At 45.7% G+C, this 13,276-nt stretch overlaps 1 protein-coding gene across 16 annotated transcripts in view; it reads right to left on the reverse strand.

The window, feature by feature from the left end:
• The window catches only part of AKAP13 (A-kinase anchoring protein 13), a 335,196-nt gene that overhangs the window by 63,530 nt on the left and 258,390 nt on the right, over positions 1–13,276 (reverse strand). For 13 of the 16 annotated variants that reach the window (XM_058736667.1, XM_058736666.1, XM_058736662.1 and 10 more), the window contains 3 exons: positions 12,317–12,509; positions 8,696–8,804; positions 22–150 (listed from right to left, as the gene is read on the reverse strand). In XM_058736667.1, the coding sequence (XP_058592650.1) occupies positions 22–150; positions 8,696–8,804; positions 12,317–12,509 (431 nt within the window). The remainder of the gene's footprint in view (positions 1–21; positions 151–8,695; positions 8,805–12,316; positions 12,510–13,276) is intronic. The other 3 variants (XM_058736669.1, XM_058736668.1, XM_058736676.1) reach the window with 1 other exon arrangement.

Below are 13,276 nucleotides of genomic sequence, written 5' to 3' on the forward strand. Positions count from 1 at the left end.
ACACTACAGCGGCTTACTTACTACGCAACTCCTCCTCGCCATCACTGGAGTGAGAAGAGCCAAGAGAAAAGAGAGTTTTAGACTTAAGGAGATGTGGAGAGATGCGGACGGAGAAGGAGACCCGCCTTGCTGGCTGCATCCGTGGCTGGGCTGAGAAGTAGGTCAACACGAGACATTAGAGAGCGCCAACTGTACCGGGACAAAGTCAAAGGCACCTGAGACCATGCTGAACAGAATAATGTCGCTAGCCTGTGTGGTTCCAGGAAAGGCTGCCTAGTGAACAACATATTTATTCACATTTTCGTCTTTACTTCTGAGTATGTAGAATTCTAATATAGCTTAAAAAATTCATCCAACAAACACGTACTTGCCAGAGTAAGAAAACAAGAAGTCCATTATTTTTAACGGTCATAATTTATAGCTGGAGTTGTTTTTCTTGAGAGTGGAAACATCTGGAGTAGTGGTGTTTCTCGGGATTCTGTGCTCAGCTCTCTTCTCCCTCACCCCAGACCTCCTCACTCCCTGCCCTCCCAAAGTACAAGCTGAATTGGCTGGGCTGGTGACACACACCTTTCCACCCTCAGGCCGTAGCTCGCCCTTTGAGCTCAAGATGTGTTGATCTCTCTCTGCTCACCTCTGGGGCATGTCCCACAGGCAGCAAGAAATGAGGAAGCACGTGAGTGACATCTCTCTTCTCCACACCCACCCCTCCTCCTGTATTCCTTTGTTTGGTAAGCGGTACCTAACATCTAATGAATTGCTCAGAACAGAGACCTGGGCCCCATCATTGAATGCTTCCATCTTGCTTCAATTCAGTTATTCTATGTGTTCTAGAATTCTCTGAACATCAACTTCTCCCCTACTGCCACCGGGTGCTCTCACCTGGATCTTGCAGTAGCCTTCTCCTGATCCATGACCTTTGCTCCCCAACACTTTCTTCAGTGTGGTCTCTCTGAAGCGTCCAAATCAACCTACTTTATCAACTTAAATCACTCCACTGCCCTTGGACAAGAAGCCCCAACCCCTCGGCCGTGCTTTCCACATACGGGCATACCTTGTTTTATTGTATTCTGTTTAACTGAACTTTATGGATACTGCAATTTTTACAAACTGAAGGTCTCTGGTGACCTTGTGTTGAACTAGCCTATCGGCACCAGTTTGCTAACAGCATTTGCTCATTTTGTGTCTCTGAGCAGTCGTGATAATTCTTGCAGTATTTCCAATGTTTTCACCATTACTATATTTGTGACGGTGATCTGTGATCAGTGGTCTATTATGGTTGTTTGGGGACGCTACTCACCATACCCCTGTAAGACAGCAAACTTACGCGATAATGACCAGTCATTACTCACCCTGCCCGCCTTGGGCCTCCCTGATCTCTGAGACACAATACTGAAATCAGGCCAATTAATAACCCTACAAAGTCCTCTAAGTGTTCAAGGGAAAGGAAGAGTCACACGTCTCTCACTTTGAATCAAAAGCTAGAAATAATTAAGCTTAATGATTAAGGCAAGTGGATAGCTGGGACAGGCTGAAAGCTAGGCCTCTCATGTCAAACAGCCAAGCTGTGAATGCAAAGGAAAGTTCTTGAAGAAATAAAAAGTGCTTCTCTGCTGTACACACAAATGATAAGAAAAGGAAACAGGCTTATTGCTGATATGGAGGAAGTTTTAGCGGTTTGGATCAAAGATCAAACCAGCCGTAACATTCCCTTAAGCTTAAGCTTAGTCCAGAGCAAGGATCTCTTTAATTCTGTGAAGGCCGAGAGAGGCGAAGAAGCTGCAAAGACAAGTGGGAAGCTAGCCAAGGTTGGTTCAGGAGGTTTAAGGAAGGAAGCCAGCCCCACACATCCAAGTGCAAGGTGAAGCGGCAAGGGCTGACATAGAAGCTGCAGCAAGTTCTCCGGGAGATGTGGCTGCGATCCTTAATGAAGGTGGCTCCCCGGATGACAGATTTTCAGTGTGGTTGAAACAGCCTTATATCACAAGAAGATGCCATCCAGGACTTTCATAGCTGGAGAGGAGAAGTCAGTGCCTGGCTTCAAGGCATCGAAGGACAGGCTGACACTCTTGTTAGGGGCTAATGCTGCTGCTGACTTCAAGTCGAAGCCAATGCTCAGTTACCATCCTGAAAATCCTAGGGTCCTTGAGAATTGTGCTAACTCTACTCTGCCTGTGCTCTGTCAATGAAACAAAGTCTGGATGACAGCACATCTGTTCACAACTTAGTTTCCTAAATACTGTAAGCCCATTATCAAGACTTACTGCTCAGAAACAGAAGATTCCTTTCAAAACAGTACTGCTCATTAACAATGCACCTGGTCACCCAAGAGCCTAGATGGAGATGTATGAGGAGGTTAATGTTTTCAGGCCTGCTAACACAGCATCCATTCTGCAGCCCGTGGATCAGGGAGTCATTTTGACTTTCAAGCGTTATTATTTAAGAAATATATTTTGTAAGGCAACAGATCCCATAGACAGGGGATTCCTCTGATGGATCTGGCCAACTTATGGGAAGGATTCACCATTCTGGGTGCCATTAAGAAAACTGGTGATTCCTGCGAAGAGGTCAGAATATCAACGTGGACAGGAGTTTGTAAGAAGCTGATTCCGAACCTCATGGATTGAGCTGTTCAAGATCTCAGCAGAGGAAGTCACTGCAGATGTGGTGTGGAAAAAACAAGAATCAGACGTGGAGCCTAAAGAGGGCACTGAATTGCTGCAATCTTGTGACAAAACAACAGATAAGGAGTTGCTTCTTACGGATGAGCAAAGAAAGTGGATTCTGGGATGGGAGCTACTCCCGGGGGAGATGCTGGGAATTTGCTGAAATGACAACAAAGGATTTAGAGTATTATCTACACTCAGCTGATAGAGCAGTGGCAGGTTTTGAGAGGACAGACTCCAATTGTGGAAGGTCTACTGTGGCTAAAATGCTATCAAACGACATCTGATGTCATCACATGCTATAGAGAAATTTTTTGTGACTGTAATAATCCATGTGGCCAACTTCGCTGCTGTCTTATTTTGAGAAATGGCCAAAGCCACCCCAACCTTCAGCAGGCACAGACACCGAGGCAGAACCATCCACAGGCAAAAAGATTACAATTCACGGAAAGCTCAGATGATGGTTAGCATTTTTTAGTGATAAGGTATTTTTAAATTCAGGTATGTGCACTGTTTTTTTAGATATCATGCTGTTGCATGCTTGACTAGAGCATAGTGTAAACGTAACTTTCATATGCACTGGGAAGCCTAGTGATTTAGTAATTCATCTGACTTGCTTTACTGTGATATTTGCAGGGGTCTGGAACCGAATGGTTAAGACCTCTGTGGCATTCCTGTGTGAACTCACCCAGTGAATTCCCAGTCTTCTGCTGGCCTCAACTTTTGAGATGACTTCATCCCAGTGAGCATTCTCTGTTCTAGGCTCCTGTACTGTCCCATGTTTTGGTTGTTTTTTTTTTTTTAATTTTTTTTAAATGTTTATTTATTTTTGAGACAGAGACAGAGCACCAGCAGGGTAGGGGCAGAGAGACAGAAGGAGACACAGAATCCGAAGCAGGCTCTAGGCTCTGAGCTGCCAGCACAGAGCCCAGCACGGGGCTCAAACCCACGGACTGTGAGACCATGACCTGAGCTGCAGTCGGACGCTTAAACGACCGAGCCACCCAGGCGCCCCTGTACTACCCCACGTTTCTTACATTCACCTATTCTCTGGTCTGTGAGAACGCGGTGAGGAAAGAAACTGTATCTATAAACTCACCTGTCTCCTGTACCATGTGGCCTGGTGCCTGCCAAAGAGTAACTCAAATGCTCACTGAATGAATACATTAATAAACGAATTTCCCTTTGTCAGGCTTTCTGAAAGCTCAGTGTCCTAAATGAAATGAAAAAGCCCTGTACGAACTTGACAGTCACATAAATACTACGTGACGTCAGCTTACTGTGGGCAGCCACGTCCAGTACCAGAGATCCAGGACTACTGGCACAACTACCGGCACGCCGGCTCCTTGGGCAGTGACGGCCTAGGACGAAAAGTAAGCTGCCATCTCCATGTGCTCGCAAAAGTCTTTCCAAACGTGAAGCAAATTCGGGAAATGAAAATGAGCTCTCTTCTTCCACCAGATTCCTTTCCTTTGTCACAATTTCACGGATCACCTGGAAAAACCTATTTGTAGGAATATCTAAAGGAGGATCCTCAACATTTATGTTCTTTGTGATAACAAACCCTGAAAAACAAGGGGAGAGTGACTTCTCGTTAAGAAGCCTGTGAGTTAAAACATCTCTCTAATGGGTACAAGTCTCCTCTTAACGTCACCACCACCAATGTGGTTAGGGCTCTTCCAGGAACACCACCAAGCAAGCACCTTCTCCACTGCTGGTAAGCATCTCCTGAGCATAAGCCATGAAATGTGTTAAAATATACTTTGGGCAAGGGATCATCTGTAATAACTGAATTATTCTGTATGTATAGAAACAAAATTTATGCTTAAGTTCTATCAAGAAACCATCTAAGTCTCCTGGCAAGCTGGGCGTCTCCACTCCATCCTCTCTGATGCAAGAAGGAGAAATGGGGCCACAGGTCCCCAGGAGTGGTCTCTCTGAGGGCAGTCCTCCCCGGCGTTCTCCCCATGATGCAGGTAGCCTTGGTGCTATTGTGAGTCCCTAAAAGATGAGCTGGCAAGATGCATTCATCACGCTCCCTCCCACCATGACAGCACAGCCAAGACATGAGTGAGGACAGCTTCCCCACCCATTGTGGTTCCCAAATAAGCTGTCGCCTGTCTACTTCCCACCCCAGAAAATGACACGAATACATTAGTCACTATCTTGACTCAGTATTTTCCTCTGCATCGATGGATTTTAGAAAATGATACCAGCTTAGAAATAACGTTGAGTTTCCTCTGTGTTTCTCTTCTAGGAAATGACCCAACAAGACATTCCAGACAACAGCTCAGGAGACACACGTTTTCAGAAATGCCTGGATGTTAACAGCTCTAAGACTGTGGTAGAAGGAGCTAATTTCTTTGAAGGAAGAAGACAGAGCCCAGGCAGAAGTGGAAAGTAGTGAGATAAGGTTGCTTTCAGAAAGCATTTTGTTCCTAGACAAGCGTACTCATGAGGCACAGTCCATTTAAAGACCATGAAGGACGGTCTTTAACATTGTTTCAACTCTGGTCAGGGACAGACAGACTGTGGCGCTGTTCTGGGTACTGTGAACTCACACGCTCCATAACAATAACAAATGCTTATTATAAGCCAGGAAACATGCTAAGGACTCTACATAAATTCACATGTAAGCCTTATCACGTTGTTACCCCTGTTTCGTCAAGTAACTCGAGGCAAAGGATCTCACTATGTAGCCCAAGGTCACACAGCCACCCAACGGGCTTACAATGAAACACCAGTTAAAACACTTTAAGTGGACTGAACGTTCTAGGCTTTACGATCTCACTGTGCAGATTGTAACTAGGATTCCTTCAGCCGGGAAGGCTGTGACTACACACGAATCACGCAGAGTGCTCAAGTGACTTGGAATGGAAGCCCGGAGTCTGTGGCAAACCAAGAACTGTCCAGTTACCCTGATGCTTAAAGGTACAGCACACGGATTACAAGTTTTATACTCCTGTTCAACTGCCAGAAGTTTTACATCTGCAAAAAACATTTATCACGTTTCTAGAGCAGAATAAAAAAAAATACCGATGGGAAAATTAATATAATTGTATGTGGGGAGGGACTAAGGAGAAACAGTGTCATTAGAGTTGATTAATCCTCCAATTACAGCGTAGGCTAAATCAGGGAAATTGGGGGGCTCGCTAACGAATTTACGACCTAATCGTTCAAACGTGTATGAAACGTACAATGTAAGTTTGAATGAGGGTACCCACCCTATTTTGATCAAAGGATCAAACTCCTGCTTGGAGATCAACCCTTGAAAACAGTCTGCAAACTCATTTCAGTCCCCTCTGAGCAGAGCGGAAAATTTCCCAGCAACAGGAGGAGAAGCTGTGTGTGCCAGAACCCCTGGCACTCTAGGACGGTGTTTTCTGGGAGTCAGCCGCATTATTTATAGTGTTGGGCTAGCAACTGAAAACACAGTCAAAAACCATCTTGCTTTTTGGAGGAAAAATTAATGAAGTGTTTCATGCACGAGGCAAGAGTGTGTGTCACAAAATACAGGGAAAAAATCCCTCCGTGGGACACATTCTGTTGGTGGTGGACATCTGTTGCTATGGGAGTAGACTCTCCACCATGACACCACACTCACCAGTTGTGGACGGTTAGGGACACAGGGCCGAAAGGTCTCACTCAACAGTGCCCTCCTGTCTCAGTGTCCTGCCCTACTGAGCGCTAGCACTCCAAGCTCATCAAATCCACCATTAACAATCCTGTTATGATGATTTTCACTCTGCACCAGCAAGACCTCTAACCCAAAGCCAAATCAAATCAAAACCCAAAGAAAAACAGGAAGGGCGATTTTCGCTGCAGTTCTGTGAGGTTCTGTCGGCATCTCTGAGAATACGCCATCAGTAGGCACACCTTTAGTCAAACAGGCCAGATCTGAATCGCTGATCATGAAAATGAGGACAAAGTTAACAGCATTCTTTATCGTGTCTTAGTTCTAAGGTGGAAATTAAAAACATCAGGCCCGTGGTAAGTCATGAATTGAGACAGAACATCTCCCGAATGCAGGACAGAGTCTCCAAATTTTTTAAAAATATGTATTCATTTTTGAGAGAGAGAGAGAGAGAGAGAGAAAGAGGGAGAGGGAGAGGGAGAGGGAGAGGGAGAGGGAGAGGGAGAGGGAGAGGGAGAGGGAGGGAGGGGGAGGGGGAGGGGGAGAGGGACAGGGAGGGAGGGAGGGGGCGGGGGAGAGGGACAGGGAGGGAGGGAGGGAGAGGGAGAGGGAGAGGGAGAGGGAGGGAGGGGGAGGGGGAGGGGGAGAGGGACAGGGAGGGAGGGAGGGAGGGAGGGGGAGGGGGAGAGGGACAGGGAGGGAGGGAGGGAGGGGGGAGGGAGAGGGAGGGAGGGAGGGAGGGGGAGGGGGAGAGGGACAGGGAGGGAGGGAGGGAGGGAGGGGGAGGGGGAGAGGGAGAGGGAGGGAGGGAGGGGGAGGGGGAGGGGGAGAGGGAGAGGGAGGGAGGGAGGGGGAGGGGGAGGGGGAGAGGGAGAGGGAGGGAGGGAGGGGGAGGGGGAGAGGGAGAGGGAGGGAGGGAGGGGGAGGGGGAGGGGGAGAGGGAGAGGGAGGGAGGGAGGGGGAGGGGGAGAGGGAGAGGGAGGGAGGGAGGGGGAGAGGGAGAGAGAGACGCAGAGCGTGAGCAGAGTAGGGGCAGAGAGAGAGGGAGACACAGAACTCAAAGCAGGCTCCAGGCTCCACTAATAGCACAGAGCCTGATGTGGGGCTCAAACTCATAAGCTGTGAGATCATGACCTCAGCCCCAAGTCGGACGCTTAACCGACCGAGCCAACCAGGCACCCCTCTCCAGCTCTTTTAAGGTGGGTTCTATCAGGGGACACTGAAGAAACACCAGAAACACCAGGAAAGTTTATTTACTCCCTTTGCCTCAGCTTCCTGAATACACGGTCTTTCAGCAAAGAAAGGATCACTCCCCCTTTGATGAGCACAAGATCTCAAACTGTAACTACTCATGAAAACAAGAATCAAGGGGCGCCTGGGTGGCGCAGTCGGTTAAGCGTCCGACTTCAGCCAGGTCACGATCTCGCGGTCCGTGAGTTCGAGCCCCGCGTCGGTCTCTGTGCTGACTGCTCAGAGCCTGGAGCCTGTTTCCGATTCTGTGTCTCCCTCTCTCTCTGACCCTCCCCCGTTCATGCTCTGTCTCTCTCTGTCCCAAAAATAAATAAAAAACGTTGAAAAAAAAATTAAAAAAAAAAAAACAAGAATCAAGATTTTAAAAATAAAAAGGTGAGGTTTCTCAAAGAACAAGCTGCCTTTCCCTGGCAAATATTTAGATCCAATTCAAATATGTTTCCGAGCATCTTTCATTTGCAAAGGCCCTGTGCTTACGGATGCCAGACATCTATGTAACTTTCACAGCCAGCCAATGGGTCCCGAATCTGCATACCGCTCCATTCATCACTGGCAGATGTAATCCTTTCAGCACGTGCTTAACCAACTGAAAGTGTATCTCAGTCTTTCTTTGTCCTTCATGAGCTTCATGACATTTTTGAAGAGCTCAGCAAATGAGTACTGGACAAAATTTACATAATTGTACTGTGGTAACAGAATAGATAACTTTCAGATACAACCACATCATGTTTGTAACTTACTCTCCAGTGTTTCAGAAAAAAACTTTAAAGGCAGTGATAGAAGAAGAGAGACTGATAAAAACAGTTATGACTTTAAAGATGGATCAAACATATGACATCTGGGGACTCCAGGTAAAGAATATATGGTAATTCTTTGTACTGTTTTTAGAACTATTTTTAAAGTCCGAAATTACTTCGAAATAAAAAGTTAAAAAACAAATCTATGTCCTGACAAGAAGAATCCCAAAACTGGAAGGAAGATCCCAAAACTAAACTGGTATGTCACCTTTTCTATTTAAATGAGTCATTCAGGAGAAGAGGGAGGCAAATTTTGGAAGGTAATGTTACGGGGTCTTAAAGGGAGAAAAATGATAGGAAAAAAGTGTTTAAAATAGGCTTCATTTTAAAAAAAGTAATATACTCACTGTCCAACCCAGGATGGCTGATTGTCATTAATGAGATGGATTTTGTCAATGGAGAAGAAATGGCTGATGTACAGTAATTAAATCCCTGTTGTTTAGATCTGTGACATGCCTGTGAAGTAAAAAAAAAAAAAAAAAAAAAAGTGAAAACCAGGATGTAGGCATATGCTCCTGTTATTTCTAGATCAGCACAAAACTTTACATCCCACCCAACCTAAGAAAAGAACGTGATACAGGTGAGGGCTAACAGCACAGGCTCTGTGGTCAGACACCCTCGACTCAAGTCTGCCCCTGCTACTTGACCGCTGCTCAACTTCAAAGGAGCTACTTAGCTTTCATGAGCCTTAGTTTTATCTGGAATAATTCAAGTACCCATCCTTTCCAGTGGTTTCATATCCCTCCTAATACCTAATAATGTTTTAAACTTAGTACGTGCTTAGTAAACATCTGCTGAACACATCATCAGATGAAAGTAACTTCATTGTAAATAGCAAACTACATACAGTAGTTCTCGTTCTTTGAAAATCTAAGTCTTTTAGAGACATAGTAGAGAGCAGTAATATTATTCTGATTTTAAGCATGTTCTTTTTTATTTTTATTTTTTTTAATGTTTATTTATTTTTGAGAGAGAGAGGGAGACCCAGAATCTGAAGCAGGCTCCAGGCTCCGAGCTGTCAGCACAGCACCTGATGCGGGGCTTGAACTCATGGACCACAAGGTCATGACCTTGGCCGAAGTCAGACACTCAACCAACTGAGCCACCCAGGCACCCCAGTATTATTCTGATTTTAAAGATTTGGAAACAGAGATGCAAATAACAGGCGTTTTAAGATCAAGATCAAGGCAGCCATGCATCTGGGAAGAAGCCTAAAGCCCTTTCATTCCCTCTCCTAAGAGGACACTGCTTCTGCATGTACCCGAGGGGGACCGAGGGTGGCCAAGTTACCTCCCTCAGTGAATTCGCAGCAGCTTCGAGGTCGTGTAATGCAGCCAGCTGCAGAAGCTTGTGTAAGAACACCCCTGAGAGCCAGCCCAGCAGTGCTTACGAGCACACTCATGGGGTGAGGGACTCCCCCTTCCTTTTGTTCTGAGCACTCGTTCCTATTGTTAACCGATTTTAGATCGCCAGGAATCCCTCCCTTCTTAGTGGGCTGCAATCTGCACATACTCGGAGGGGAGCAATGAAAATCCATTACTACCATGAACGCGACTCAAGTGCGCCAAAGACTTCTGATTATTCAGAGCCTGCTCCGTGCGTAACCATGGAGTCTGAGGCAAACAGTTGCTGTGTTTCGAACACAACTGTGAGGTCTGAGGAATGACCTCAGTGAAAGGCAGGAAGCTGGCTGCAGGCGACTTGTCCAGATCAGAGACACCAGCAGCTCAAATCCCCACTCTGAAGTTGCACACGAGACAAAAACTGCGGGTGAGCAGAGAGTTCCAGAAAGGCAAATAAGCACAGGAAAGCACGAACATGTCAGCAGCTTCCTCCACAAAGGCTCGATCAGAAAGGCCATTTCAGAAAGACTTCGGTGGTAACTGATAGCATTTACTAACACACGGGGTCCTCTGTCCAATTCCTAGGATTATCAGTTTCAGGAAAGGTTTTCCATCAACTGTACTGAGAAAATGAAAAATCTTCTCCTTTCCTCATAAAACACTTCTACTTCAGAGATGTGGAAAGAGGCTGTGAGACTTACCCCGGGAATTCTGAGGGGAACGCTCTCCGGCTCACAGCCAGTCAATGAGGCCTCAGGCAAGTCACTCAGGTGGGTGTGAAGCTGTCACCCCCGAGGGAGGGCTTACACCGAATCCGAAGGGATATCCTGGCTCCAAGCCCGGGATTCCGTTCACAAACCCCCAATGCTGGCATTTTACTGGGTCTTACAAGGACTTCCAAAGGGCTCTATATACTTTTGTATGACCTGCACTTTTGTTTTTCAGACTCTCCACTTACCAAGGATGCTCTCAGCAAGTCACGAAAGAATGGTTTTTTACTCCCTTTTTCTGTCACCATTAGGCTGAATACATTTAAATCATTTGCTTCAATAAATATGTTCTCCATATTTTTTTAAATTTATTTATTTTTTGAAACGTTTACTGTTTTTTTTAGTAATCTGTACACCCAACATGGGGCTTGAACTCATGACCCTGAGATCAAGAGTCAGATACTTTTCTGACTGAGCCAACCTGGTGCCCCTCTTCTCCATATTCTTGTTATTTTTCTTAACTTTAGAAAAAGTTAAAAAAGTATCAGGCCCAGAAGACATGGGCGGTGGGGGAAGGGGATAACATGGCAAAATCCCTTTGGGCCTTCAATTTGATTTTCATCAGGCCTAAATTCTCCTGGGTCTTCACCTAAGTGATGCATTAAGGTAATCCTCCAGTGTCCAGTTTCTATCTGGTCGTAGCATTTCTATGTAGTACATTTCTATGTATACAAAACATTAAACGTCTACGTAAAACCTATGTCTCCCACTCAGAGAACAGGCTGTTTAACATTTTTGTTGGTTTGTTTAATTAGAAGTGTTTCATTACGTTTCTATCTAAAACTCCAGTCACCTATCCAAAGATAGGTGTTTAATTTTGTTGTCTGTTTAATTAGAAATGTTTTGGGGCACCTGGGTGGCTCAGTTAAGTGTCCGACTTCGGCTCAGGCCATGACCTCGCAGTTTGTGGGTTTGAGCCCCGTGTTGGGCTCTGTGCTGACAGCTTGGAGCCTGGAGCCTGTTTCACATTCTGAGTCTCCCTCTCTCTCTGCTTGCACTCTGTCTCTCTCTCAAAAATAAATAAACGTTGAGAAAAATTTAAAAAAAAAAAAAAAAAGGAAGGAAGGAAGGAAGGAAGGAAGGAAGGAAGGAAGGAAGGAAGGATGGATTGATTGATTCAGGTGTATCACAGAATCCTCCCAGGAATCAATCCAAAGTCCCCTTGGCCCCGGAAAAGGGCCGGGAGCAGTGTGGGCTATAAAAGCATGGAATTCCAATTCTCCAGGCCAACTCCCGAGGACCTGCCCCAGGTGACAAGTGCTGGGGAAATCACCTGACTGGCCAAGGTCGGCCAGCTGGGGCCCCCAGAAGGGAGTCCTAGGAGAGTGGCAGTGCAAAGAGAGCATCAGGCGGGGGCAGGGAGTGAAGATGCTCTCTGAGAAGTTCTCACAGTGACAGGAAGCAGAGAGAAAGAAACAGTCATTTCCCAGGCAATGTGAGAAGGCAAAGAATAAGATCTGTTTTTTCCAGGAAGGTATAGGTTTTTGAAAAATTGGGAAATTTAACAATGCTGTGTAGCATACTTCAAGAGTCATTTTACTACTGGCATGGTGAAAGAAGTCCTCAGATAAGAAGGAAAAAACCCAATTTAATATCCTGGATACTTTCCTAATTTAAAAAAGTCTGCTTTGATGGACTATTCAAATCCATGCAGATGAATGGTATTCTGGAATTAGTTAAGTGCTAAAACCTTGCTTTGTGCTAGATGGGGTGTACTAGACCGTGGGTAAGCAATCACAATAACTAGCCTCATAGTAACGTAAGTCTTGCTTTCTCTGTTCCCGACGTGAAGACACATGTAGGGAAGTACAGTTAATTTTTCCAAATGAGCAGCATACACCTGCTTCAGCCTTACCTGCTGATCAAACATCCTGTGTTCTCTCTGGCCTGATTCCAGATCCTCTTCTGAAAGCGACATCAGAGAGTCACCCCTTGCCTCCCCACTGAAAGGGTGCCTGAGCTCTTTGGTGTTTGCAGAGCTTACGTCTAGAGATGAGGACGGCTTGTTTCCGACACCGGCTCCTCCTGTCAAGCCTTCTAGGCTGAAACTGAACACAGAGCAAAGGAGTTAATTCATGTGACTTCTGAGTCTCCGAAAGGGTGGAAGATACGCAAGTGCTTTAAGTGTTGCTGGCAGATTATTTCTAAGTTACCTAGCAAAGCTATCGACCAGAGCACGGCACAAATGAGCGCCACCTACCTGTCCCCCAACAGGTCTTGGTAGGCTGAAAAAGCATATGCACTTAGGTTTTTTACCTCCTTCAATTTATTCAAATGTTGATCATGTAAGGTCATTTTCTCAAGATTTTTTTTTCAATATACCATGCAGACAGACCAGATTATCTTATTTATCATTTATGTAGGTGTGTTTTTCCTTGATCTGATGTAATTAATCTCCGCCAAAACCAAACTAGGCTAATGCCAAAGAATTCCATGGCACAGAGAAAACAGGTGCATGAGTAGCTCTCAGAAAACAGGCAGGGACACTCAGAATTGCCCTTGTATCGCTTAAGTGGACCTTTATAACTTTACATTCAACTACAGGCCAGTCAACCTTTCTAATTTCACAGGTTCATGTCGACCCGGGAAGTCGGGATTACTTATGAACAGTATCATCTGGGCACACGTGGCCACACAATCCCTGCTGGACAGGCTTCCTGGGAACTGCTGATTGCAGACGGGCACACAGGACACCTTAAAGAACAAAAGCTAAAAGCAACTATGTCTAAGAGCGTTAATTTGTTTGTCTTGATATTGGCTCAGAAAGGGGGCAAATTTAGGATATGGCATGTAGAATGGGATCCCTGGTGGGCAG

The sequence above is a fragment of the Neofelis nebulosa genome, chromosome 7, assembly GCF_028018385.1.
Source record: "Neofelis nebulosa isolate mNeoNeb1 chromosome 7, mNeoNeb1.pri, whole genome shotgun sequence".
In the NCBI taxonomy this organism is placed as follows: Eukaryota; Metazoa; Chordata; class Mammalia; order Carnivora; family Felidae; genus Neofelis; species Neofelis nebulosa.